The sequence below is a fragment of the Ailuropoda melanoleuca genome, chromosome 15 (assembly GCF_002007445.2).
Source record: "Ailuropoda melanoleuca isolate Jingjing chromosome 15, ASM200744v2, whole genome shotgun sequence".
NCBI lineage: Eukaryota > Metazoa > Chordata > Mammalia > Carnivora > Ursidae > Ailuropoda > Ailuropoda melanoleuca.
The window spans coordinates 80,468,113-80,492,248 of record NC_048232.1 but is presented as its reverse complement, the minus strand read 5'-3'; the positions used below and the strand labels follow the sequence as shown (position 1 = coordinate 80,492,248).

Below are 24,136 nucleotides of genomic sequence, written 5' to 3'. Positions count from 1 at the left end.
CACCAGTTGCAAGCTACACAGCCCGGCCTGGCCTGGTTTCATTAGAAAAGGGATTTATTTCGGATATTCTGAAGCTCAGGAATCTCTGGCAAGGCCAGCAAATCAGCTTCGCAGGGATGTCGCATGGGGCATGGGTCCTGCGGATGCCCCCCCCCCCCCCCCCGGCCTCCTGGAGTCCTCCGCCTCCTTACTGGCCTCGCGGGCTCCAGGCTCCCGAACTGAGGTCTCCAGCGGAGACTTCCGTTGGAAGAGCCTGGTCCCGTGGCCACCCCCCTGCTGCAAAGGAGGCTGGGAAAATAATGGTTTGGCTGGTTGCTTGGGACACCACACTCCTAGAGAAGCAAACATCTCCAACACAGGAAAGGTTTGCAGAGCTGCTCTGTGACCACGATGGAAGATACATATCCGGCCAGCACCCGAGATGAAACGCCCCTGACAGAGGGTCCTGCATCAGCCCTGGGCCTCAGCCTCCCCGCCCACAAATGCCCCTTCCTGTGTTGTTTTCTGAGGCAGACCTGGGCGGCGGGGGTGGGGTGGGGTCTGTGTTGTGTACTTATTCTCGTTGATGGCCGGGATTTGAAATGAGACGATTTCACATGTTTTAACCCCAGTGTTGAGCGTCTCTTGAAAAGGGGTCATGTTCGGGCAGTATGGAGCCAACATGCCCACCTGCCTTCTCTGATAAGGACACAGTCTGGGGGCTGCCCTGGTCTCCTTGCCGGCCTCAGGCCTGTGCTCCTGCCTGGTCCCTGCCAGCATGTCGGCAGCAGACACCTGCCCAAACCCGCTGGGAGGGAGGCTCCCTCCTTGCGTGACAGTCCTCCAGGTTGAGAGACCGAGACGGTGGGGTGTATTTCAGTCAATTGCCCATTGGCCAGAGCTGCCATTTGGGCCATGATGTCCTCACAGTGGGATCGGGGGGGCCCCTGGAGTGTGCCTACAGAGCCTTTATAGCTAGAAACGATGCCAGGGGACACTGTTTTCAGCTTGGTGGCCACGGCGGTGAGTACACAGGTGGGGAAGGGTGAGGGTTAGGGCCCCCGGGAAGAATGACAGGGGCCGGGGACCATCAGGCTCCCCCGAGCACCACCCACAGGGAACCTTCTCCATGAATCCTTGTCGCTGGCCCCACACCTCTAGAGGCTTTGCACCTGCCCAGAACTCCCCTTCCTCAGGCTCAGTTCGGCCCCTTTCTTCCCGAAAGGAGACCCGTGGGTTTTCTGTATCCTCCCTGTGTCGTGTCGGGATCTCTCAGTACTGCCTCATTGGGATTCTTGAGGTGGCCATGGGACTGACCTGCCAGGATGCCCAAGGCCGGGGACCAGGGGAAGGTTTTACAGTCTCTCTGGCCCCCCTGGTACCCGGCCAGTGCCAGAAACTGCCATCCTCACTGCCCGGGTGTCCCCTATGGTCTGGGGTTCCTGGGTTCCTAGCCCTGGAACCAGGCTTGACTGGGGGCATCATTCTGGACCCCATCTGACTGCTTTCCTCCAAGCAGACACCGTGGGCAGTGGGGAGAGCCAGGCGCAGCCTCCGTGTAGAGGGGCCTTTACGTTTTTTTCCGATTCCTTAATAAAAACACCAAGAGAAAAAAAGCAAGCAAGCATAACTTCTAGATTGAGAGGAACTTCTCACAGACACATTGCAAACATCACACATTCTCTTTCCTCAGTGCAACACCTAGATTGTCTTCTGAGAAAGATCACAGATCTTGGCGAAACCTGCTGAAGAAAAAGCGAAAGGATTCTTTTCTACCTGTTTCCCACGGGAAAGGGGGGGACCATTGCAGGTGCTGCTAGAGGGTCTTTGGCGCTCCCCGGACTGTCCCCATTGCGGGACCCTGGCCTGGCAGTCGGGAGACCAGGGTTAGGAGTCAGGATGACTGTGGACAGAACGCTTCTCTCCCTGGGCTCCTTTGGTACAGGGAGGTGGTCCCACAGACCTGGAGACTCGAGGACATTTTCAGGTCCCTCGGGGGCGGTGAGAAAATGACCAGGGGTAGTAGGAGGACTGGTGTTCGGGAAGCCCTCAGAGGAGTGCTGTCCCCCACAAAGGGTCCCTTACTTTTTATTTTGTATTTGATTTTAAATTTTATTTATTTTCTTAAGTAGATATTATGTTTCCAGGAAACAAAGTTCAAATTGCACAAAAGATTGATCAGGAAAGTTCCTCCCCTTCCTTGCCCTCCCAGGTCTCCCAGCTCCCCTCCCTGAAAGAAAATACTGCTACCAGCCTCTAGAAATTCCTTCCGGAGCAACTTAGTGCATGTGCACACGAGTTTACAGACATGCTCACACATATATGTTCACACACACACACACACCATTTTCACAAATGCACACACTCACCCCCCCCACAGGCAGACCTTCACACCCAGCACACGTTCACAACGCGTGTGCTCACGCCTACTCACCATCACACCCTCACATACCCCCTTACAAATGTATACACGCATGTCCGTGCACACACACTCCCACGGACAGCCTCGCCCACATGGACATCCACATCCCCACACACTCGCACACCCCTTCTCACATTCACACACTCACACACTCACGTTTGCCCCTTCCCTTCTACATGGGTAAGGGAAAACCCACTTGGTTCTGAACTTGGCTTTGGGTCACTCCACCGTGCACCTTGGGGACTGTTCTGGGTCAGGAACAGAGAACTTTGTTTTTGTTTGTCTTCGGCTGCGTTGCATTTCGCCGTGTGGATGTTCCTTCATTTACTCACCAGTCGTCCTCTGCTGATGCACATTCTGGCAGCTTCCAGGCTCAGCGCACACATTTCCTACATGTGCACGCCTCTCTCTGCAGGAGAGGTTGACCCAGAGAGGTTGTGCCCTTTGGGGCACCCACCAGCGAAGTGACCCCATCCTTTAAAACCATGCCCATGGCAAACCTTTTGAAATTTCAAATATATTACTCCCTGTGTTCTTTTTAATTTGTATCTTCTGGAATCGTCATTGTATTCGATTTGGAAACTTTGAGTCTTTCTTTTCCTTCCCTCCCTGCATCTTGACACGCTCTGTATGCCCGGTGATTTCTAGACTCTGGAGCTGTCTGGATGAGTCCCACATGGTTCCTGTTGCCCACTGTGACATGAGACGGGGTTACCCATGTGTGCATAGAATCTGCCTTGGCTGGGTGGGAGAGCAGGGAAGGACTGGCTTTCAGTCGAGGAGCTGAGTTAGTCTGGGACGAGTAGGGTAGGAATGGAGTGACCAACCTTCTCCCAGCCTTAGCACCGAATGAATGTCCCATGTCCTGAAACCCCTTCAGGCCCAGGCAAAGCGGGAGAGCAGGGAGGCAGGCTTGCTTTTCTTTTTTTCTTTTCTTTTCTTTTCTTTTTTCTTTTCTTTTCTTTTCTTTTTTCTTCTTTTCTTTTCTTTTCTTTTCTTTCTTTTCTTTTCTTTTTTTTTCTTTTCTTTTTTTTCTTCTCTTCTCTTTCCTGAACCCGTCCAGAGATGCCTCTGTACTGGTTCCACTCTCCACCGCTACCCTGTCCGTCCTCCCAGGATCAGCAGCCACCAGAGGGCGCCTGTGAGCACCCGAATCAGGTCCCTCCCTCCTCTGCCCACGGCCCTCCAGGGGTCCCACCTCTCTGGGTAAAAGCCAAATCCTCCCGGAGGACCCCAAGACCCTCAGCACCTGCCCCGTCCCCTCCCTCCCCTCCCCTCCCCTCCCTTCCCTCTCTTCCCTTCCCTTCCTTGCCTTTCCTTCCCTTCCTTCCTTTTCCTTCCCTTCCTTCCCTTCCTTCTCTTTCTTTCTTTCTTTCAAAAGATTTTATCTATTTATTTGAGAAAGAGAGAGCACAAGCTCTGGGGAGAAGCTGAAGGAGAGAGAGAAGCAGACTCCCCACTGAGCAGGGAGCCCAACGCAGGGCTCAATCCCAGGATCCCAGGATCATGACCTGAGCCTAAGGCAGACGCTTCACCGGCTGAGCCACCCCGGCGCCCCGGGAATGACTTTCTATGTGAAAGGCATGGCGTGCACGAGGCGTGAGCTGCTTGGGGTGCTGGGGTTGGAGGGGCTGGCGAACCAGATGCTCACAGGGAAACACGGAAGAACATGGATATCAGATCTGGAGACTGGGAGGCCGGTGAAGTGACAGTGGCAAAGTAGGCTTGGGGAGGGAGGGGGCTTCCACATGGGGGGTGAGGAGAGGAAGCTGAAGACTCCATCTATGCTTGCCCCAGGGTGCCTACGGAAACTGCCAGGAGCCGGGTTTGGTGGCATTGGAGCTGCTGGGGCTTTGCCCTCAAAGCTGAGGCTGCGGGGAGGTTGGTCTGCAGTGGGCACCGTGAGGCCGCGTGGGGAGTGACGGTGGAGGTGTGGAGCGCACCGGAGAGGCAGCTATAGGGACCAGCGTTGGAGGCACCTGGCCGTTTGGGGGCTGCGAGGGGAGGAGGCCTGCTGGAGGAGGAGGCTAGGTCTGACCCCCAGAAGTCCTGAGAGAAAGGTCTGGGCAGGCCTCAGTGGGCTCTGTCAGGCCCCTGTTATTAGAGAAGCTTCTGGATTCCTCTTCAGAACACCGCAGAGAATCTGATGTCCTTCATGAGACACACTCCGGTTCAAATCTTGGCTCTTCCACATTCTGTCAGATGACCCCCAAGCCTCAGTTTCCTTGCCTGACAATGGGAAGGAAGGGGCTAGCTCTGCAGAGAGCAGGAGGAGTGCACAACCTCGAGGGGTGGGGAGTTGCCAAGCAGCAGCTGTGCCTGAGCCCGAGGAGAAGTTCAGAGATGGTGGCCAGGCTTCTCCTGTGGGGCTTCGAGGCCAAGTTGAAGGGTCCAGATTTGATTATGAATGTGCTGGAAACTACTGGAAGGCTTAAAAGGGGGGAGCTGCAGAGAAATGACCTGATTTGGCTCTGGGAAAGATTGTTCTGGCTGCTGAGTGGAGAGCAGACTGGAGGGGTCAGGAGTGGAAATGGGGGGCCAGGAAGGGGGCTTCTGTGGACCTGGCTCAGGGACAGGTGATGGCCACTGGGACCAGCGTGGGGGCTGAACAGAGCAACGTGCTCCCCCACCTGCTTGCACAGGCCGGGGTGGGGGAGCAAGCCCGGCCTGCCCCCTCAGCCCTCACCTGACTTTAAAACCCAGCCCGGCACTTGCGGCACCTCTGTGTGTCAGGCAGGGTACAACCCACGGACTGCTGAAACCAAACCCGGGCCCTTTTTCCCTCTTGTTCCTGTTACGGTTCAGTGTGGTTTGTCTGGGGAGTAGGGAGTGGGGCCTTCAGGTGCCCACTAGGGCTTCACGTCTCTAGTGGATTCTGGCAGGGGAGGGGGAGAGAGAGGCGGAGAGGGAGAGGGCAGAGAGGAAGAGGGGGACAGGAAGAGTGGGAAGAGAGAGAGAAGGAGGAGAGGGGAAGAGAGAGGAGGGGGAGAGGGAGAAGGGGAGACAGAGAGGGAAGAGAGGGAGGGGGAGGGACAGGAGAGGGGGAGGGGGGNAGAGAGGGAGGGGGAAGGGACAGGAGAGGGGGAGGGGGGAAGGAGACAGACCCACACAGAGGAGGAACATGGTGAGGGATTTAGATCCCAGAGTAGGACAAAATCACTTCCACCGAATCCCACTTGGGCCCCTCAGTCCCACGGCTCCACCGGACTACTAGGGAAGCTGACCAATGGAGTGCAGCAGATGCCCAGGAGGACGGGGCCCAACGGGCGAGAGGGACCCATTCCCACCTTCTCTCCACCACGATGTGCCCCTCCCACCCTACTCCGTGTGCTCCTCCAGCCGTTAGATTTTAGGTGGAGGATGCAGACCATGCAGGGCTGAAGCTCTCCCGGCTCTCCCATAGCCACCCCTGCCCCTCCACCTCAGGGATCCTGGCCTGAGCCCCTAAGCAGAAGCTCAACCTTCTGGGCCTGGGTGGGGGACGCTTCCGGCTGTCACTCTCCCCCTCCCTGTTCAAACCGCCTCAGCAGGGGGAGGCCGCATGTTGCCGTATTCCCCCCACCCTGGCCCGGCTGGATGGAGCCCCCCTCCCTCCCCTGGGCCTACACCAGCCTGTGGCCTGCTGTTGCTCAGAGAGTCAGCTCAGGCCCTTCACTTGCTGTTGGGCCATCTTGGACGCCCCATAAATGTTTGCTGAATGAAGGAGAGAAGGGTCCAAGGAAAGAAGGATGGAGGAGGGGAACCGCTGCGGGCAGGCCATGCCGGGTAGGCTAAGGCCATCCCCATGCGCAAGGCGGCCGGCAGTGTCTGCTTATGGCAAGCTGGGTCTGTGATTTCTGGCTGTAGTATTTCTTTGTGTGTTTTTAAAAGTTTCAGCTGAAGGCATTGATTCGGGGGCAGGAAATGTGTTCGGGTGGTACACACAGGTCTACAGTGAACAACATCCTTCCTACCTCCGCCTTCCTGGCCTGGCTTCCCTTCCTGGGAGAACCAACGCTCCTGCTTTCTTGAGAAGCTTCTAGAAATAGTCGAGGCTTACCAAATCTTGGCTATTCTTCTCCTCTTTGTGGTGGTTGTGTGGACAAGCCAGTCCTGCAGCCGGAAAGCCTTGCTCTGGGAGAGAGGAGAGGTGGGGGAGCCCACTCTGTGCGGCGGACGGTCGGAACCATCGTGCCTCCTTCTGCCGGGTGGCCGCTGACGCCCGGGAAGGGAGGGTCACTCTGCAGGCAGGCTCTAAAGAAGGTCTCGCTCTGCTCAGGGATGCTGGTCTCTTGCTTCTGCTGCTACTCCGAAGGGAGCCCACTGACTCTTCTCAGAGCTGTCAATGCTGCTCTTCCTTCCACGCAGACGGGAGGTTTTGTGGAACTGCTTATCCGAACCCCCCCGAAGCAGGGTCATGAAAATCAGGAGAAAGAGAGAACGCAGAGCTGCTGCTTCCGGACGCTGGACGAAACTTCATGGGCCCCTGCGCCTGGGACACTGTGCATGACGCGGTGTGCACCTTTCTAAAGAGTGGCCCCCAATTTCTCATCATTTGGAAAAAAGTCCTGAGCAGGGGGTGAGGAGGGAAGGCTTAGGAACGAAGACTTGAAAGGAAAAGGAAGGTTCTAGAATGTTCAATAAGAGGCCATCAACCTGCCTGTTCACAAAGCCCTGGAACATGGTCCTCTCTGAATGCTAAACGAAGTAAGGGGCTCCCTGGAAGGCTCGGTGAAAAGGGAGTCTCCGAGAGGTGGGAGGGATAGGTGTGAGAGCGCTGGGGACACCTCAAAGGACGTGTTTGTGTGAGGCCTGGGGGTTTGGCAGTGGCTGTGTGTGTGTATGACTGGATGAGGGTGTCAGAGGCTTGAAGCGGCCCGTGTGAGATGGGCTGGGGTGGTGTAGGAGGGAAAAGAAGGGGCTGCACCCCTTCGGGCTCCTATGTGCCGCAAGGTGCCTATTTGAGAGGGATTGGGGTGTGCATGTGTGCGTGAGTGTGCGCGCGAGCATGTGTGAGTGTGTCTGCTGCCAAGACACCCACGCGGCCCCACCCCCCAGCGGAGGAGGGAGATCTTTATCTGGCCCCTAGGTGCTTTAGGAGTTTCAGAGTTTCTCACCAGCCTGATCTCTCCTCGTCCCCACCCCAGGCCTTGCCCCCTCCATCCTCTGCACAGGAAGTGGGCTGGCCCTGGGGTTTTAGTCTTTGCCGGCCTCATCAGCCAGCTGCTACCTGGGCTGCCGGAGTCAGGGTCGGAGCAGGGCCCTGGGGAGATGGCTGTGGACCCAGCAGTGGAGAGATCCCGAGAGAGTGCGCTGCAGCCCCATGTCTCAGCCAGGTGACTGCCCTCCCCTTGCCCCTGTCTGCTTCCCCGGGGACCTGGGGGCTCCTGCCACCTGCCCCAGGGCTGGAAGTGAAGGTCATGGGACAACTTTCAGCTCTCACTGAGATGTCCCAGGAGATCCTGCCGGAACTTCCCGCTCCCAGCTCTGCTGGCCCCCAACCTTATCTTGAAATCCCTCAAGGATGACACAGGACCTGACCGCTTGAGGAAAAGCTGGTCCCTAGTCCTGGGCTACCCGTCCTTCCCAGCCCATCCCTGGGGAAGCTGGGGGCTGCTCTGGGATGAGGAGCTTCCCAACCCAGAAGGGGTGAGGAAAGAGGCAGGAGGACTGGGAGGGGGAGGCCAGTGGAGCCCCAGACGGAGGGCACTGGGATGTGGGGTGGGGGGACACGCGAGCCCTCTCCTGACAGCTGTGGAAGGGGACCCACACTTCGGAGGCGTCCCTGTGTAAAGTGCTCCTTAAGAGGCTGTGGGGCGGGAGAGGTGGGAGGGGGGTCTCTCTGAGACCTGGCCATGAAGTGGGGTTGCCTCCCCTCTGGGATCCCTGGATGGGGGGCCAGACCCACACGTTTGAGTCCGGGTTTGTCCCTCCCTTGGCCGTGTGAGCGGGCAGGTCAGTAGTGTCTCCAGGCACTGCTGGAGGGGATGGGACCCCATCTGTGGGGCTGCCCTCTCTCCTGAGGAACAAGGCCTCCTGCCCTGAACTGTGTTTGGAGCACCTCAGGGGTGGGGTGGCTGGGGGGCAGAGCCACTTCTGAGGGTCCCCCTTCCTAGCCCCACAGCTGGGATTCTGAACGCAGCTGGGGAGAAGCTCCGGGAGTTAAACAGCAAGACGCCAGCCCCCTGCCCTCCCGTCCGCCGACCACCCTGTGTGTGTGGCAGTGGGGGGGGGCAGGAGGATGAGGGGGGATGGCGCCCATCAAGGCAGCGGTCTGGCTGGGGCCCCGCGCCCCAGGGTCCACAGTGTCAACCCCAGCAGTGGCGGGAAATCAGGTGGTACTGACCCGGTTCAGTCCCCAGCCCAGCCCCACTCTGGCCTGGGCGAGAGGCTTACCGGCCTCAGCCTCCTCATCTGAGAAAAGGAGTCATAATGGTACCCACTCCCAGGGTTGCTGTGGGGACTAAGTGAGGTGATATCTGCTGAGTGCTAAGGACCAAGGCACAGAATGAGAGCTGAGAATTAGTCACCACCCCTGTCATCGTCCCTGTCACCATCACCACCATCATCATCATCACTGTCCCTGTCAGTATCATCTCGCTTGAAATCAGATGACTGGCCTTGAGTCCAGCTGCCTGGGCCGCGCTGAGCTCAGTCTTGACATCTAACAAAGAGGGGTGACGACAGCCACCTTCCAGGATTGTGGTGGGGACCTCATGAGTCAGGCAGCATGGCTGTGCAGCCGTGGAGGGCAGGGTGCGTGGGTGTGCGTGAGAACCCGGGACGCGCCGTGGTTCGGACTCAGAGGTCCTGCTTGCCCGTGGCCTTGAGCGGGTTCCTTAACCTCCCTGAGCCTCAGTTCCCTGCTCCGCAGGGCGCAGCCTCAGCGCAGGCCAGGACCCCCCCCTGCACCGACCCGCTCTGGAAGAGCCCACGCTCCCCTCCCTGTGCCCTTTGCAATCGTGATGTACATCACCGCGCCCTTTCTGCTATGAGTGGCGGGGAACTCATTTGAGACAATGCTTCTGTTCCAGCTGGCTCGCCTCTGGTGGGGCTGTGGTTTGGCCCTGACCTTCCTGTGATCTTGCACGCCATTACCCTGACCCTCCTCCCCTCATCCTGCGGCTCTGTGCCAGGTCCTGTCCTGGGCATGGGGTTGGCTTGCTGGCTGGTGCTGGCCTGGGGTAAGAGCCTGCAGGGAGCTGATAGTGTCCGTGCTCCAGGGCCATGATTGAGAGAGTAGGGGGGCACAGGGGGCTTGCTGCACCCCTTGAGGGTCCCAACGCTGTGCCCTGTGCTGTGGGGCATTCCCACAGAAAAAGGCAACCAGCCCCCCATCCCCTACCCCCGCTGGAGAGCTCCCCCTCCTGTGGGGATGGTGGGCCGGGCTTCTTTTCGAACCCAAGCCAGACACCTGACTGTTGGCCTGTGCCTTGCTGGGCCCTGACTCCTCGACTCCAGGGCCAGGAAGCTGTTGGCCTTACCTCTGGGACCAGTACCCAGGACAGGGTCTGGGCAGGGCCGACGGACATGAGGGAACAGGCCCTAGGGGCGAGCGAGCGGGGGATGAAATCCCAACTCTGCCCCTTCTGTGCCGTGACCTTGGCGGGTTTATGACTCCGAGCCTTAGCGGCTTCATCTGTGTAAGGGGATAATACAAGCATCCAGCCCCCAAGCTGCTGGGGAGAGACGATGATCTGGTGTACGTAGGGTGCTGGGCACGCGTAAGTGCTCAGGGCACCCCTCGAGTGTTGCTGTGACGTAATCCGTACATGAGTATCGAGCATGTCAACTGTCTCATTTTGGGGGTGGGGGGGATATCATTAGAGAAGTTACAGGAGCCCCTGCCTGGGCTCTGGGCGGTCTGCCCTGGCTCAGACTCCATATCTGCCTCTTAACAGCTGTTTGACCTTGGGCGGTTTGCTTTATGTCCCTGTGCCTCAGTTTCTCCCATCTGAAAATGCAGATGATAAGAGCTATCTCCAATACAGTCCTTATTGCTTCATTTAAAGAGTTTAAGACCGCCTGGCACCTAGGAGCCTCCTGGTGATGGTTTTAGGTGTGATTAAAGGGGGCAGCAAGGCAGAGAAGAGGTGAACTCTAATCCCAGCTCTGTGCTGGCCTCCCTATGCGGACCTGAGCAAATCCCTTTTTCTGGGCCTCAGTTTCCCCAGCTTTTGAACAAGGGGGTGGGCTCGCTCAGAGAGCCCTTTCAGCCCTGACAATGTATGGCTCCCTGAATCCCCGAAGGAAGGGAATATGTGTGGAGCTGAGGGACCAGCAGGTGCAAAGGCCCTGAGGCTGAATGGTGTTGCCTTGGTAGAGAGCAGACCGGGGCACCCTGAGAGCGGCAGGGCTCAGCCGGCCTGTCGGAGCGGCCAGGGACCTGGAGCAGATGTTCACTTGTGCTTTCTCCTCCTCTTCCTCCCTCTAGGGCTCCCTTCCCCAGCTCCCACCCATGGATGTGATGGCAGCTCCTGCTCTCTCCTGCTCTCTGTCCCTCCTTGTCCTCCTCCTCGCCCTGGCCATCCCTCGGGGATCCACAGTGGCAAATGGTGAGGACCCTGGCATCTGGATAGCCATGCTGTCTCTTGGGGAGGAGGCCAACACCCTTAGAGAAGCCCTTTCAGGACCCCTGCTCTTGGCAGAGGCCCACCAGCAGGGGCAGGAGGCAGGGAAGGAGGGAGGTGAGGGTGTCCACCTTCTCCCTTGGCCCTTCCGTCCTGTCCCTGCTGCACCCATGTGTCTCCCCACGCCAAAGGAAGACACTGGCTTTTCATGCCCGCTCTACCTTGGCCTGCCTGCGGGACCTTGCAGGCTCTGGGGCTCAGTGTTATCCTCTCTGAAATGGATCCACTGAGTTCTTTTCTGCCCAGCAGGGCTGCCTCCTTCTTCATTTGGTAGGCACAGGGAGCAGGGTGGTGGGCGAGCCCTGGGGGGCTGTGGGCACCCCGTGCCAGCCACTCATGCCTCACCTTGTCAGCAGACTCTTCCAAGCTCACATGTTTCTACAACTCAAAAGCCAACATCTCCTGTGTCTGGAGCTGGGATGGGGACCCGCAGGTCACGTCCTGCAAGATCCACGCTCAGCCGGAGAGACGGTGAGTGTGGGGTTGACCAGCAAAACGGCAACGTCTCAGGAGGGGGGAGGTGGTTCTTATAATCACCGGTGTTTTCGCTCTTGGGATTCCTACTGGTAGACCCCAAGATGTCGCACTTTGAGAATTTGGACTGATAGGACCCACAGACTCTTGGTGTCACAGAAGTCTGGAAAATATAGGAGTCGGTAGTTTAGACTCCCGGAACCAGGGCGGAGAGAGCAGTGGGGTCCAGGCTGCAAAGGAGGGGCTGGGGACAAGTGAGACAGGGTAGCTGGGGGACACTGGGTTGTGAGACTGCTGGGCTGAGGCTAGAGTCGACTCTAGAAGCAAGAGGGGAGAGAAAAGGGGCTCCCCAAGCTTTTTGAGAGACTCTTAGGGCAGCTGTGGGGACAGGGGCCTGAGCCATGGTTGGGAGCCTGGGGGCTGGGAGGGAGTCAGGGAAGGGGTTGCTGTGATCCCGACATTCTGGTAGCAACAGCAAAGGTGCCTTTGGGTTTGGCCGTGGCCCTAGGTGGGTGATGATTCCACAGGGTTCCAAAGGCTCCATCAACCCGCATGGGAAGACTCTGGAAAGCTTTAGGTGGGAAAGCCAACATGTGCTGAACTGCTTGTTTCTAGAAGATCACTGTGGCTACTGTGGGGCCAGACTGGGGAGGGCAGGAAGAGGTGTTTGTGATGGGACGTGGAGCAGGTGGGGGAATGGGGGTCTTTTGCTGAGGTTGGCATACAGCCCCGCACAGACCGGCCTTGCTGCATGGGGGACCATCCCCAGGGCCGGCTCTGGGGGGGTCCTCCTTTTGTCCTAAGAATTTTCTTTTGCCTCGAAAGGCCTTGGAACAGATCCTGTGACCTGCTCCTGATGAGCCCGGTGTTCTGGGCCTGTCACCTGATCCTTGGATCCCCAGATGTGAGTAGCGGGAGCCGAGAAGAGAGCCCAGGGGAGGGCAGGTGCGTGGGGGGGAGGGGGGTCCTTCCAGGGGCAGAGATGGGGCCCAGCGAGCTCAGCGGGTTTGGGTACAGACTGGGGTACAGCAGGCTGCCCGGGGCGAGAGAGGCGGAAGGAAGCAGGGCAGCGTCCAAAGGCCAGAACTCAGGGCCGACTGGGGGTTGAGGGATCTGTGGTCCGAGAGGTTCTGTCATTCTGCCTCTGCTCCACTGTCTCCCCCAGGCTTTGTGGGTCCCGTGACACTTCTGTACTCCTCATCAAGGCGGGGGGGTCACCCACCTATAACAACACCCCCTCTGACTCTTCCCAAGGTCTTGGCAAGCGCAGGGCAGCGTGGGCTTCAAAGTGTGGGTTCTGGAGCTGAAGGTCTGGGTGCCAGTCCCTGGCTCCATTGGAACACCCGCTGGGTGACATCAGGCTGCTGCTGAGTCCTAGGCTTCCCTTCTCGAAAGGGCACGAATGACGGCACCTGCCTCTTAGAGACTGTTCTGTGGGTTAAAGCACGAGGCCCCCCACCCTGAGCAGAGTATGCACTTGACTTCGTAGTCCGTGGATCCTTGTGACTTTGTGGGTGGGCACCAGCACGGTCCCCTTCTCACCAGGGAGGAAACAGAGGCTCCGAGAGGCCTGGCCAGTGAGGGGAGAGAGCTGCGATCGAACCCTCTAGATGGGCGAGCAGCCACGTCCGTGCAGGCCTGCATCAATTTCCCGTCTGTCACGCCCTCCCTGGCAGCGGCGGGCACCAGGGCCGCCCAGACCACATTTTCCAGCTGTCATCAGGTCATACCCATTCCTACGGGGCAGGAGGACGTGGAGATGGGCTCACACGGCTGGAACCAGACGGCCGTGCCTGTCCCCGCGGGCTCAGCAGAGGGTTTGCCTTCAGATCCCGGCCCCACGGTTTCCTAGCTGTGCGACCTCAGGCCAGGCCCTAGCCTCTCAGAGCTGCAGGACGAGAAGAGCGGCAGTGCCTGTCTCACAGGCTTGTTGAGAGAGTTGAATGGGAGAACGTGCATCCAGCGTGCAGAAGAGTGCCTGGGACAGAGGAGGAACCTGGCATAATGTATCCCTGGCATCCTTACAACAACTAGGATCATAGTAATAAGGACGGAACTACCATCATTATCTGGAGACATCAGGCCCCCACAGCAGCCAGAAGCAGGCAGGGGCAGGGTCCTTGGGGTGGAGAGGGAGGAACTGTCCCCAGCTCTGGGGACCAGATGATCAGGTTTAAGTTTCGCTCATGGTGGGCCCTGTGGCAGGTCAGAGGGACTGTGCCTGGGGTCCTAGACCTGAAAACACGCCCTCAGAACCCAGAGCACACATCTGGAGAGGACCGGCATCAGACCTTCCTCCTGCAGGGCTCTCCTCTGCACAGGGGGGAGGCCGCCGTAAGCTTTTCATCCGGCGGCGCTCGGTCAGGTGTCACAGCCCAGGGCAGCCTCCCTGTGGGGGGAGTGGATGAAGAGGCCTGGCTCTGAATCCGGACTGCCCTGCTGACCGGTTGCGTGACTTTGGGCTTCTCACCTGCATTATGGGGATGGATTGCTATGAGAATCAGCCAGAAAAATGCCTAAAGCCCCTGAGCGGTGCTTGCCTGCCGGAGATGCTCACCGCCTGGCCATTTCCTTCCCAAAAAGTCAGGGTGTGAGAGTGGGGAGAGATAGGAGAGGGGAGGCTTTCACACTCAAAATAATTACCCAGGTACAGTTCCAGACCTGCCTTTTCTTGGGAGCTCATCCTGCTTGCATACCTCTTGTGATGGGGAACTCCCTCCCTTTCAAGGCAGCTCACTTCACTTTAGATCACAGGTCAAATTCTGCTTGCTGTCTGCTTTTGTAAATAAAGTTTTATTGGCACACAGCCATGCCCATTCTCCTACAGGGTGTCTCTGGCTGCTTTTCACAGGTCAGCAACAGAATTGAGGAGTTGTGACTGAGACCGTTTGACCTGAAAAGCTAGAAATATTTACTTTCTGCACCTTCACAGAAAAAGTCTGCCGACCCCTGCCTCAGCCAGTGGGGCTTGTGGAGGGGCCCCACTTTTGTTGCGGTCTTGGCCTTCCCTCTCCCCTGTCCTCCCCGCCCCCCATCCCTACCACATCTTTCCCTTGCAGGCTCAGAGTCTGACAGCAGCTGACATCGTCAACATGAGTGTGATGTGCCGCAAAGGGGACAGGTGGAGGACACTGATGACCCAGGACTTCAAGCCTTTTGAGAACCGTGAGTGAAGAATCGGGAAGGGTTGGGGGACTCAGGTGGGCTGGGAGACTCCTGCCCTCTCTTTCCCTCTGGGATCCTCCCCGTTCCGGTCTCTCTCCATACTCACGTGTGACCTCTCACTGCCCGCCGCCCTCGGGCTGTAGTCCTGGCTCCTTCCCCTGGTATTCAAGGCTCAGGACCTGGCCCTGGCTTCCCAGTCGAGCACTCCTACTCTCGCGGCCTGTATTCCCGCCACAACCAAAGGCCGGCTGTCTGAATTCAGCTTGCCCATCCATGCCTCTGAGCCCTTGTATTTGCGGGTGCCACAGCCTGGAAGGCTCTTCCCACCAGGAGAATTTCCACTCACCCTTCAAGGCTCAGTGAAGAGTCACCTCCTCCAGAAGGCCTTCCCAGACTCTCCCAGCCCTTTATACCTCCTCTTTCAGGGTGTTTATGTTTTTTCAGGGTCCTCACTGCCTGATTTGGGGACTGTCTCCCTCACTGGGCTGTGAGCTCCCTGAGGGCAGAACGTCTGCCATCCCTATATCTCTACTCCAAGTACCCACCCAGCACCAGGCCTTATCTGGGCAGTGCTCTGGGAAGGTTTTCTGAAAGACTGGGTGCCCAGCGCCATCCCCAGACCATCTCTAAGGGAGGCCGCCTCTAAGGGAGAAAGGGTGAGATCTAGGCAGGGCTCTCAATGCAGCCCTGCCTTAACTGAATGTGGTCTGCCCGGAATATCATTTCCCACGTCTGAGCCTCAGTTTGCCCATCGAGCATGGGGAGAACCGGTTATCTGCCGGACCCGGGTTGTGCTAAGGTCTGTGAGCCAGACACAGTAACTGCTTGGAACATGCTCAATAGACATTCGCTTAGTGCTATGTCCAGAATTATAAAAACTTAGGTCAGTTTAACTTCAGAATCATAAAATCTTCTAATCCTATAAGGTTACTGAGATTCAGCTGAATTACACGAGATGAGCCATGTAAAGCTCTCAGATCCATTCTGGACCAGAGAACAGCTGCCTTGATTTTTCTTCATACAGCACATACTAAATCTGGCGCCTAGACGTGCCAGGTGGTGCTCTAGGCGCCAAGGATACATGGGAGACCACGGCCCCCGCCCTCAGTGAGCTCACGGTCTGGCGGGGGAGACAGAAAAATGAACAAAAACCCCCAAATACCTACTCGATATGTCAGGTGGGGCTAAGTGCGGGGCAGGACAATAAAACAGGTGAGGGGGTAGAGGGTAATGGGTGGGGGGGAAGGCTTCTCCAAGCAAGTGAGGATCTCTGGGGGGAAGGGCACCCAGGAAGGAGAAACAGCAGGTGCGAAGGTAGAGGTGGGGGCGTGTCTGAGCTCTGTCACCTCAGCATCGTGACCCAGCATACCCCGAGCTCACTCTCCCTTCCTCTCTCCTGCCTCCAGTTCGCCTGATGGCCCCCGAGTTGCTCCAAGTCACCCACATCGGGACCCACAAATGCAACATAACCTGGAAAGTCCCTCAGTCCTCCCACTACATTGAAAGTTACCTGGAGTTTGAGGCCCGGAGAAGGTCCCCAGGCCACAGCTGGGAGGTGAGCGCATGGCCCGGACCCACCTGCCCTGACTCCTCCCTCCTGTCCTGGTCACTCTGTCCATCCTTCATGTCAGCAAAGCCACGGCAGCCCCCAGGCAGTCCCTGCCGCTCCCCTGTACTGCCTGCTCTGGCCTTCCCCTCCCCATAAGTGCCCCCCCACAACCCAGGGGTCCCAGCTGGTGGCAGATGCCAGGATGGCACCAGGGCAAGGGTTTACACAGCCAAGAGCAGGTGACTATCCTCTGAGATTTCAGAGGCCCTGGGAAGCCACCTTTCTGTGCTTCAAATCCAGTGTTGTCCACATCCACCAGGGTCCGCCGCTTCCCCACTTGCTTCCCCACTCCCATATTTGCTCACTCAACACTTACTGAGTATTCACTGGGCGCTGGGTGCTGGCTGGGTGCTGGCTGGGTGCCGGCTGCCCGCTGGTCGCTCGGAAGAGGTCGGAGGGCGAAACTGACAAGTTTCCGGAGCTCAGGAAACGCACATGGGGGGAGGGCAACCTGCAAACCCGGAAACTGGAGACTACGGGATACTGATAAGTGCTATCAAGGCAGCAAAATGGGATTCCACATGTGAGAGGGCCTGGGGCAGGCTACTTCAGATGCGGGGCGCCTGAGAAGACAAGACGGGGCCCGTGTGTCTGAGGGATGGGGAAAATAGTGAAAAGAGGGATCCAGAGGTGGGAGAGGTCTACCGGTTGCGTGGCAAAGAGACCATAGCGGGGTTGTGGTCGAAGCAGGGAGACCAGCCCTTGTCTGAGAAGGGGGGAGGAGAGAGAGAAGGGGAAGGGTCCAGAATGGGTTTCACAGGGGGAACCGGCTGGTTGGCCGCAGGCTTTGTGTGTGGAAGAGAAGTGAGGGAGGGGTTCAGGATGCCCTTGGCCTTTGGGGCTGAGTAGTCAGGGATTATGGGGGAAGAGTGGGCGGGGGAGGATGGCTGGCGGGGAGGAAGGATGGTGTTATTTGCTCAGCCTCCCAGCCAGCCCTGCCATGGGAGGTGAGGTGGGCTGTGGGGACCCCTCTGCTCTGACAGCCTCCCGTCTGTCTCCATCCCAGGAGGCCTCCCTGCTGGTCCTCAGGCAGAACCAGCAATGGATTTGCCTAGACACACTCACTCCAGGCACCCTGTACGAATTTCAAGTGCGGGTAAGGGCCCACCTAGGCAGCCACAAGGCTTGGAGTCCCTGGAGTCAGCCCCTGGCCTTCAGGACGAAGCCTGCAGGTATCAGGGGACAGACAGGGTGGGACGGAGCTCAGACAGGAGGGGGGTGGCTGACGTGTGACCTGGGGGCAGCCGGTAGGGGTGGCCTGGGAGTGGGGTACCGGGCTCGGCCCCAGTCATGCTTACCTGCTATTGTTAGCCCACTCATTGCGACCCTGCAGGGTGGGCAGCCTGGTCGGGGTGGGCTGATCTCAGCTGCAAGCCTCCGTTTCCGCGTCTGTAAAGTGGGCACCGTGCTACCCGGCAGGGCTGCTGGGATGAGGAACGAAATGGCCCTTGTTGGCCCGGCACACAGCAGGTCTGCTGGGCCAGCTGGGACCTGCGAAGGCCTTGGGGCAGAGGTCAGCCTGTCCCTCAGCACCAGGGTGGCAACAGGGGGATCTGGGTGAGCCGGGGGGCGGGGAGCTTCTCTGACCCCTCTCCCTGCTTCTCCTTCTGCCCCTGGATGGCCTCAGAGAAGCAGGCTCCGCTCTTTCCTTGGTTTGGCCACGTCATCGTGGGCGTCAGCAGCGCCTTGGGCTTTGTCATCTTGGTCTGCTTGTTGGCCAACTGTCAGTACAGCGGACCACGGTAAGAGCCCTCCCATCCCGCTCCTTCGTGCTCTCATCTGACACCCCCCCCCCCAGGTCAGGCCCTTGGCTGAGCCCCCTGCTCCAACACAGTCGTGCTCCCTCCACCCTCCCCAAAGTCCTCCCTCTCTACCACCTGGCACCCCCGCCAAAGATGGAACCCCAGGGAACCAGCCTGAGGGGAGCAGGGGAGGGAGAGCCCCAGGGAGGCCCCGCCCAGAGCACGACTCTGAGTACGTGTGTGCACACATGCGTGTATGTGTGTGTGCAAATGCCAGCGGTCTCTATGTGTGTGTCCCCGTGGATCTCTCTAGGTCCCAGCATTCATTAGCTTATTCCTTTCTTGGCTGAGCCCCAGCTCAGTGCCGGGCCTGGTGCCCAGTGCTGGGAATACAAGGGCAAGCCACATACATGCGGCTCTGTCTTCATGGAGCTCATGGTCACACGGGAGAAGGCAGATATTTATAAATCATACCCAAATACAATGACACACCGTAACGGGATGGTAAAGGAAGCTACTCGATGGACTGGAAGTGGACAACAGGGAGAGGAACCCTGGCGGTGGGGTGGCTGGCAGAAGCATGCCCAAGGAAGTGATGATTCCCTTGAAATCTGAAGGAGCAGCTAACCAGGCAGGATGGAGGCAGTGGGGAGTGCATCGCAAACAGAAGAAACAGGGTGTGCAAAGGCCCTACCTGGGAAGGAGGGAGGAGCATTACAGAAACGCAGAGTTCAGGGAGGCAGGTGTGGTTGGAGACCAGAAGGGGTGGAGGAGAGGGCTGACCTGAGCCTGAACATCTAGATGGGGGCAGCCAGGCTTTCTGGGGCCTTGAGGTTATGACCATATTTTGAGGCAGATGCATGCAGATACTGGGGCACTCAGCTTGGCCAGCAGAGCATGGGCTGAAATTCAGCACCCACTCACTACCCCCCTAAAACCAGGTGCCCTTGGGCAGTGCACAACCTGAACTACCATCCATGACAGCCTGGATAAGGAGACACACAATCTGGCCTCTCTCCTACCTCCCGCCTCCTCATTCACTCTACTCCAGACATCTGGCTCTGTGTGGTCCCTGACCGCTCTGGCTCCTGTGGTTCCCCACCCCCATATCCTTCTTTTGCACAACACTCTGCTTTTTGTTTCCACAGAATGAATGGTCATGTTGCACACTTGGTTCATGTCTGTCTCCCCATTAGAATGTCAGTTCCTTAAGATCAGAGGCCTTCTCTGTCTGCCATTCTTGTGTCCCCAGGACCCAGCCCAGCACCCTCCCTTACTGGGCATTCACTTGGTATTGATTCAACAGATGAATGTGGAATGCCTCTGTACCCTACCTTCAGGGGTGTGGGGTGCCAGCAGGACACCGTGGCCCTCTTCCTTTCTCACCCACCATCCCTCCCTCCTCCTCCCCTGTTCAGGCTGAAGAAGGTTCTGAAGTGCCATATCCCAGACCCCTCCGAGTTCTTTTCCCAGTTGAAGTCAGAGCATGGGGGAGATTTCCAGGTAAGAGTCTGGTGCTGGAGGAGAGAAGCCGGCAGCTGGCTCGGGCTGGCCAGAGGGTGGCCGGAGGTATGAGTGGGGGGGGGAGTGGCTAGGGAGGAGTGCGTTTGCACTTTGCGAAAGGAGCCGAATACTGAAGTGAGCGGCCCCTGGGCTGGGTGTGGGCCCCTTTCCCCAGCTCTGGCACCGGCCTTCTTAGGCTCAATGGCACCTCCCATCTGAGCCGGACTGCCTGGGTTCTAATCCCGGCTCCAGCCCTTTTTGGCTGTGTGACCTTAGGCGCGGTAGAGAATGTCTCTGTGCTCAGTTTCCTCTCTTGTACAATGGGGAGGGAAGTCGTGTTACTACGTGGATGGGTCCGAGATCGCTGGCTGGAACACAGTAAGTGCTCAAGGGGCCCTAGCTAGAACTGCTGTCACTGGTCTGTTGACTGAGCAGGACTTGCCATTTCTCCACACCCCCGCCCCCACTTGGGCAGACTCTTTTCATGAGCAGTGATTCCTCTCCCCGCTGCAGAAAGCCCTGAGCAGACTCCGCACCCTATCCTAGACGGTAACAAGACTTTGAGCCGCTTCTCATCAATTGATGCAGGGTCACTGGGAAAGTGCTGGGCCAGATAGTAGTAACACACTGAACCCCATTTAAACCTCAGTCCCCTCCCCTCCCTGAGCCCACACTTGCTTCAGGAAGGAAGTGTGACGGGGGAAGGGGGTTGTGGTGGGCTGCTTCTATCACCCTCCCCTCCCCAGACTCTCTAGATTTGGGGGAGGATGAGGTGGGGATGGAGGGAGATCAGGAGGAGTGTGGAGGGGCTGGAAAGCTGTACTGGGCCAGAGGTGCCCAGAGTTGGCTTTAGAGTTCTCCGTTATGGCTGATCAGGGCCCCTTCTGGAATTCTTTGGAAAACTCCCAAGACTGGGGATAGCTTGCCTATAATCCTCTTCATGTGGGGGAATGTATCTCCTTAAAATTCTTCCTAAAGCCCTAAAGGTAGTGAGCTCCCCATCAACAGAGGCATTCTAACAAGCCTTGGCTGACTATGTGTCAGAAACACAGCAGAGGGGATTCCTGGTTGGAGGCTGGACTAGATGCCTCCTTCGTCCTCTTCCAGGGTGAAATCCTTCTGCTTCTACGGGACTAGGACATTTTAAGGTGGGAGTGGGCTCCATCCTGGAGAGGTGTAAACCGCTCCATCTTCCCATGAGGTCATTCCCCAGGTCTAGATGCTTGCCCCAGACCTAGGGTGTGGAGGGGGTACCCCAAGGAAGCACTGGGGATGCACCATGTGCTTGGGGGTTGTGGCCGGCCAAGAGGGACCCCACCCTCCCCTCCGCATCTGGGTGGGAGGTCTGCTCCTCTCTCTCTACCCCAGGACCTCTGGCTAGCAGGCCACGAGGCCCACTGCCCTGTCCACGGGACCCGGGCGTATGCGTGCCAGTGCGTGAGTGTGTGAGTGAAGGGGGATACGTTTCTCCTTGCACCCGTCTCCCACCCCTGCTTCAGGGCATTGTGGACGGAGGCCCAGGAAGTGGCTGAACACACACACCTCTGAGGGGGGCCAGCGAGGCCCTGGCACCCAGTGCTGGTCACAGGCCTGGCCTGGCCCTGCCGCTCCTCCATGGCCAGACCCTCCCCCACCACCCCCACCACGGATCTGCATTCCCCCTCTCAGGATTGTAGGAGGAGCCCATTGGGCCTGGTCTGTGTGCTCAGGGGACCCAGTCCAGCGGCTGAGGGCTCCCAGAACAGAGGGCTGTTGGGGTTCTCAACTGTACCCACCCGTGGCCCCCATCATACCCCCTGGGGGCCTATTGTCCCTTACGCTTCTGTGGGTGGTCTGCCTTTTACCCTGGACCAGGGAGTTCTGCCTTTATTTTCTTATTTGACATCCTCCTGCTGACCCACAGCAAGGAAGTTAGGAAAGGGGGCTAAGCGTTGAGGAATTGAGGCTCAGAGAGGTGCGGGGACCTGCCCAGGGCCACACAGTCAGGGAGGGCCAGGGCTCTCTGGACTCCGGAGTGACTGGGAAATGCTCTGGTGGGCACTTTCTTCTCTCTGTGGAGGGACGGTGTGGCAGGTGGGGACTGCATGGCACTGGGTGGGGCGGGGGGCGCGTAGAATGGCAGGACCCTCGTGCCCGCCAGAGAGTTTGTCGGGGAGCCTGGTTCCCAGCTCTGCCACTGCTGGCTGTGTTATCAGGGCAGGGGACGTCCCCTGTCTGGGCATCTGTAAGGTGGACAAGATGGGCTCCAGGGCCCTTTTGGCTTTGACGCTGGTTTGTGGACTCGCACGCTTGTGCTAGCCCCCGCCAGACGCATGAGGCTTTCACCCTTTGCCCGGTGCCTAGCGCAGTGCCAGGCTCACCGCGGGCACTCCGTACACAGTCCCTCATCGAAACAACACATTCCCTGGGCACCCGCAGCAAGCACCCTCCCTGGGCTGACCCAGGGCGTTCCGCAAGCCGGTTGGGGTGGGGGGGGCACAGTCAGGGAGGCCTTCCCGGAGGTAGCAGCCCTGAGTAGACTGTAGTTAGAGTTGTTGCTGTGAGCCTGGAGGTTCCCACTCACCTTCCGTCTGCTATCTCTCCTGGCAGAAATGGCTGTCCTCGCCCTTCCCCTCGTCATCTTTCAGCCCCAACACCCAGGCACCCGAGATCTCCCCGCTGGAGGTGCTGGACAGGGACGCCAAGGCCACACAGCTGCTCCTGCTGCAGCAGGAGAAGGGGCCCTCTCCCTCCACCGAGACGAGCAGCCTCTCGCTGACCAGCTCCTTCACCAACCAGGGTTACTTTTTCTTCCACCTCCCCGACGCCCTGGAGATCGAGGCCTGCCAGGTGTACTTCACCTATGACCCCTGCACAGAAGAGCCTGAGGAGGGTGGGCCTGGGGCGCCCGAGGGGTCTCTCCTCCCGCCCCTGCCACCCCTGCCAGCTGAGGATGATGCCTACTGCACCTTCCCCCCTGGGGATGACCTGCTGCTCTTCTCTCCTGGTCTCCTTGGTGGCCCCGGCCCCCCCAACACGGCCCCGGGCAGCGTTGGAGCTGGTGGAGAGAAGCTGTCCCCCTCACTGCAGGAGGGGGCTCCCAGAGCCTGGGCCCCCCAGCCCCTGGAGCCTCCAAACCCAGGAACGCCTGACCCTGGGGATAGCCAGCCGCCCCTGGAGCTTGCCCTGCAAGAAGCAAGAGAGGAGGTCCCAGCCCCCGGCCCTGGGGAGGGAGCCGGCTTCCCCTGGGCTAGCCCCTCCGGGCGAGGCCAGGTCAGGGCCCCTACCTCCTGCCTGACCCTGAACACCGATGCTTACCTGTCCCTCCAAGAGCTGCAGGATCAGGACCCGGCTCAGTCGGTGTAGATGGACGACCAGGCAGGTCGCTGCCCACTGTTGTGCCGGGCCCAGGTGACGACTCTTTGTCCTCGAGGCTTGTCCACTGCTGAGTCACCCGGTGTCTAGCTGCCTTCCTGGACGCCTCTGCCAGAGGGCCCCACACAGCCTACTCCCCTCCCCCGTCGTGGAGTCATATGGCTTTTGCATCTCAAGCATCCCGCCTCTCCAGCCCTGCAAGGACTCTTCAGGGAGAGTTCTCAGGGTTCTCCAGGGATCTTCTCCGTGTCCTCCTCACTGGGCTTCCTGGCCCAGTCCCACCCCTCCCACCCATCTGGCAAAGGGCAGCCACAGTGCTCTCTCCGAACCACAAATACGGCTCTGCCGCCCCTTGTTTAAACCCCGCCATGGCTCCCCGCTGCCCTCGGCGCCTCTTCTTGGCCTGGCTCTTGCTCCTCCAGCATCACGTGGGGACGTTCCCTTCTGGAACCCTCCCGGTGGGCCTACTGAGCCTCCAGAAGCTCCCTCATACCTCCCTCACACCTTCGCCCCTGCTGTTCCCTGTACCTGCCGTGCTCTCTCCTCCCTCGTCTAGGCGAAAAATCCCCTTATGCCTCAAGGGTCCATTCTGCTTCCCTTGGAGGGAAACACTGCCTCCATTAACGTGCCCAAACTTTGAGGTTCAGTGCTGGGGGGATAAGTTCCGTGGGTCATGGGATGGCTAGACAAAGCGGCCCTGTCACTTCGCCCTTGGGATCTCTTGTGACTTCAGAATGCTTCGCTACTGCGTCCTTGCCACTGTGGCCCAAGGACGGATGCAAATCTCCCAGAGAAAGTGGACACTCGTTGGATCTTTCAATAGCGGTTTCACAGACTCCTAAGGCATGCTGCTGGAAAGTAAACCTCTCCTAATGGCAGGCTCTGAGGCTGTCACAGGGAGTCTAGACGTCTACTGGAGGGATCTCTTCCGCAGCTCAGGGGCTGGCACCCCACATCCAGAAGGGCAACTCCACTCACTGCATTGGACACAGAGCTCTTGGCACCCCATCCTATTCCCTGGATGAATTAATGAACTATCTGGGACCACCTTGCTTGGGACTCCCTGTGCCCGGCTGCCTTCACACAGGGGGCATCATCCCCTTCTGAGGTTAAGACTCAGGCAGGCGAAGCCCCATTCTCACTAAGTTCCAGCAAAAGGCTCACCCCCTTTCACGGCAATCCTCCCTGCTACACAAACACAGACACACGCAGCTGGCCCCTTCCTTCTCGGTGCTCCCCACCACTTCTCCACTTCTCTTCCCTCTGTCCCTGGCACAGA

At 58.6% G+C, this 24,136-nt stretch overlaps 1 protein-coding gene across 1 annotated transcript; it reads left to right on the top strand.

Annotated features, from left to right (window-relative positions):
• The first annotated feature begins 7,513 nt into the window (after positions 1 to 7,513).
• Positions 7,514 to 22,989, top strand: IL2RB (interleukin 2 receptor subunit beta). The gene is made up of 10 exons (XM_019794445.2): positions 7,514 to 7,716; positions 10,815 to 10,935; positions 11,367 to 11,481; positions 12,310 to 12,388; positions 14,544 to 14,649; positions 16,056 to 16,204; positions 17,265 to 17,430; positions 17,886 to 18,000; positions 19,419 to 19,503; positions 22,093 to 22,989. The coding sequence occupies exons 2-10, from the start codon at positions 10,839 to 10,841 to the stop codon at positions 22,846 to 22,848; spliced, it is 1,668 nt and encodes a 555-aa protein (XP_019650004.2). The 5' UTR covers positions 7,514 to 7,716; positions 10,815 to 10,838; the 3' UTR covers positions 22,849 to 22,989.
• Positions 22,990 to 24,136: the final 1,147 nt, after the last annotated feature.